This window comes from Hipposideros armiger, unplaced genomic scaffold (genome assembly GCF_001890085.2).
Source record: "Hipposideros armiger isolate ML-2016 unplaced genomic scaffold, ASM189008v1 scaffold_62, whole genome shotgun sequence".
Lineage (NCBI taxonomy): Eukaryota > Metazoa > Chordata > Mammalia > Chiroptera > Hipposideridae > Hipposideros > Hipposideros armiger.
Window position 1 is genome coordinate 1,676,145 of NW_017731412.1, and position 2,553 is coordinate 1,678,697.

The 2,553-nt window shown below is 51.3% G+C and overlaps 1 protein-coding gene across 1 annotated transcript in view; it reads left to right on the top strand.

Annotated features, from left to right (window-relative positions):
* The window catches only part of DTX1 (deltex E3 ubiquitin ligase 1), a 49,026-nt gene that overhangs the window by 28,015 nt on the left and 18,458 nt on the right, over nt 1-2,553 (top strand). Inside the window, exon 4 of the mRNA XM_019641577.1 lies at nt 2,414-2,522. Within this exon, the coding sequence (XP_019497122.1) occupies nt 2,414-2,522 (109 nt within the window). The remainder of the gene's footprint in view (nt 1-2,413; nt 2,523-2,553) is intronic.

Sequence of the window (2,553 nt, forward strand, 5' to 3'; positions counted from 1 at the left end):
ACAGGGCAAGGAAGAGGAGAAGCTTGAGGTACATGCCTCTCTGCTTTCCTATAAGAGTATGGGAAGGGATGAGATTAGGGTAATGATACCCCCAGGAAGGTCCTGGAGGATTCTGACAGACCCCGAGATGGCTCAGATGGGCACTCAGCCCCATCTCTTGGGTCCCAGCAGGCAGCCGGAAGGCCTCCACGCTCGCCCCTGTACCAAACTGAGCTTTACATGTTTTAACTCACTGAACCTTCACAAGACTATCCCTATTACAGATGAGGAAACCGAGGCAAAGCATCTTTACCCTCCTACACCTCAACCGGCCAGGCCTCCCACTGCACCTCCCTCAGGGGCTGTGTTCTGTGACTCCAGGTCACCAGTGTTAGGGACCCTGCCATCTGCTCCTGACACTGCTCTCAGAGGTGCCTGGGAGGAGTGACCTGCCGACCCCGGATTAAGCCTGTGTGGCCAAACAGCCACAGGGCAGAGGGGTTGTGTGCATTGCTAGATAGGGAGTGTGTGTGTGTGTGTGTGTGTGTGTGTGTGTCTGAATCTATGTATATTCATGGGGTATGTTCCCTGAGATGTGTTTGTGTGTATTTTGTTTGTATGTATGCATAGTATTGGTTCCCTGGTGTGCGTGCAAATGTGTGTGGCATATACATTCCCCAAGTATATGTGTGTCCGTGTCTGTATTTGTATGGAAAGGGAGCTCCCTGGGGGGTGTGTGTGCCTGTGTGTGCATGTATCTGTCATGTGGTCCCTGGAGTGTGTGTGTGTGCACGCGCCTGTGTGTGTACGTGTGTGGGGGGCATGTTCCCAGGGGTGTGTACCTGTTTGTGCAGTGTTCTCCATATATGTGTGTGTATCTGTATCTGTGTACTTGTGCGTGTGGTGTGTTCCCCAAGTATACGTGTGCATGTATATATATATATATAGTACACATTCCCCAAGGGTGTGTGTGTGTGTGTGTGTGTGTGTTTCTGGACCCATTGCAGCAGCACCCAAGCCTGCCAAGCATACCATTTGCTTGCAGATGCTTCCCAGCCAGCTCCCTGGTGCCGACTGTGCCTGCCAGGGGCAGGTGACCAGTCAGCATTGGCCAGGCTCAGTCCTTAGCAGGCAGGCAAAGGGGGCTGCAGCAGCTCCTTCCTCAGCTGTCACCGCACCCCTCCTGGCCCTTCAGGCTGCCCCCTGGCTTTCAGAACACCCACCTTCATCAAAACTTATCCGTCCAGAGTTCCATGCCCATCAACAGCCATGCACTAAAGTCATGAAAACTCAGGCAGGCACACCGTACAGACCACAGCAGGCTTTCTCATTCAACAACCTTATAGATAGGTGAGGTGTTGCTATCCTCATTTTAGAAGGAAACTGAGGGTTACAGAGGTTAAATGACTTGCCCCAGTTTGTCACTGCAATACTTTCATGGTTTTCTCTCCAAGGTGGAAACACACCATGGCTTAGTGGGCTGAGGTGTGCAGAGAGGTGAAACCGCTCATCCAAGATTACACAACAACGGTGATGATGGTGACAATGATGGTTAATGTGTTAGGGTCCTTATTAATGAACGGGAATGGTGCTTGGCCCTTGATGTGTAGAATTTCATTGACTCTTCACAGCAAATATGGGAGGCTTATGAGAAGTGTGGTGATGTGCTGGGTGTCACCCGGCTGGTTGATTAGTGGTTGAGCTGAGATATGAAAGCAGCTCTAGCTGATTCCAAAAGACAGAGCTCTTTGAGGGGAGGGCGGAGAGGGGAAGCAGACTCCATTTTCCTAGGGCCTCTTCACTTGAAGAGCCGACAATGCCTTAGTTACAGGAATTGACATCAGTAGATTGCAGAGGGGGGAAAAGTGTTCATCATCAGATGTCTTTGGGAAACCTGGGTTTACCATTGCTAATCGTATTTCTTTATGCAGGACTTAGAGCCCTCAATATGCTCATAGATGTGATTTTTACAAGGGGGAGACATTGAAGTGTTTCCTAACTTATTTGACCCCGGAATCCCTCCTTTGCAAAACTTTTATGGGGATTAGTGCTCCATAGAGCAAATTTCGAGAGAGGCTGAAATGGCTGAATCCCTAATAGTTGGGTTTCAAGCACAGTGGCCAATGAAAGAGAGCCTTTGGAACCCAAGTGCTCTCACTAGGGAGCAGGCCGGCTGTGTAATGGGGAAGAGTCGGTGCTAAGACTAGGAGTCCATTCCATTATAATCGGGGTGAGGTCCTGGTCACACCCTACCTTATAATAGAAGGATGTCAGAATAGGAATCGAGTTGCTTGGGGATCATTCTAGATGATGGGGACAGGCACAAAGGGGTCAGATTATGCCCAGAAGCCATAGCCAGAAGGCAAACCAGGGTCCTCTGATCCTCTGGTGTGGGGCCGGAATCCTTCTGCAGCCTCTTCTCTTCCCCCCTCAGGGTCCCCGCGCTCCCGGTGAAGAACTTGAATGGTACCGGGCCGGTTCACCCTGCCCTGGCAGGTGAGGTCCAACCCAGGACCCGGAAGAAGGGCGGGGCCCACAAGGAGGTAGCCCCTTCTGATGGCCCTGTGACTCCGC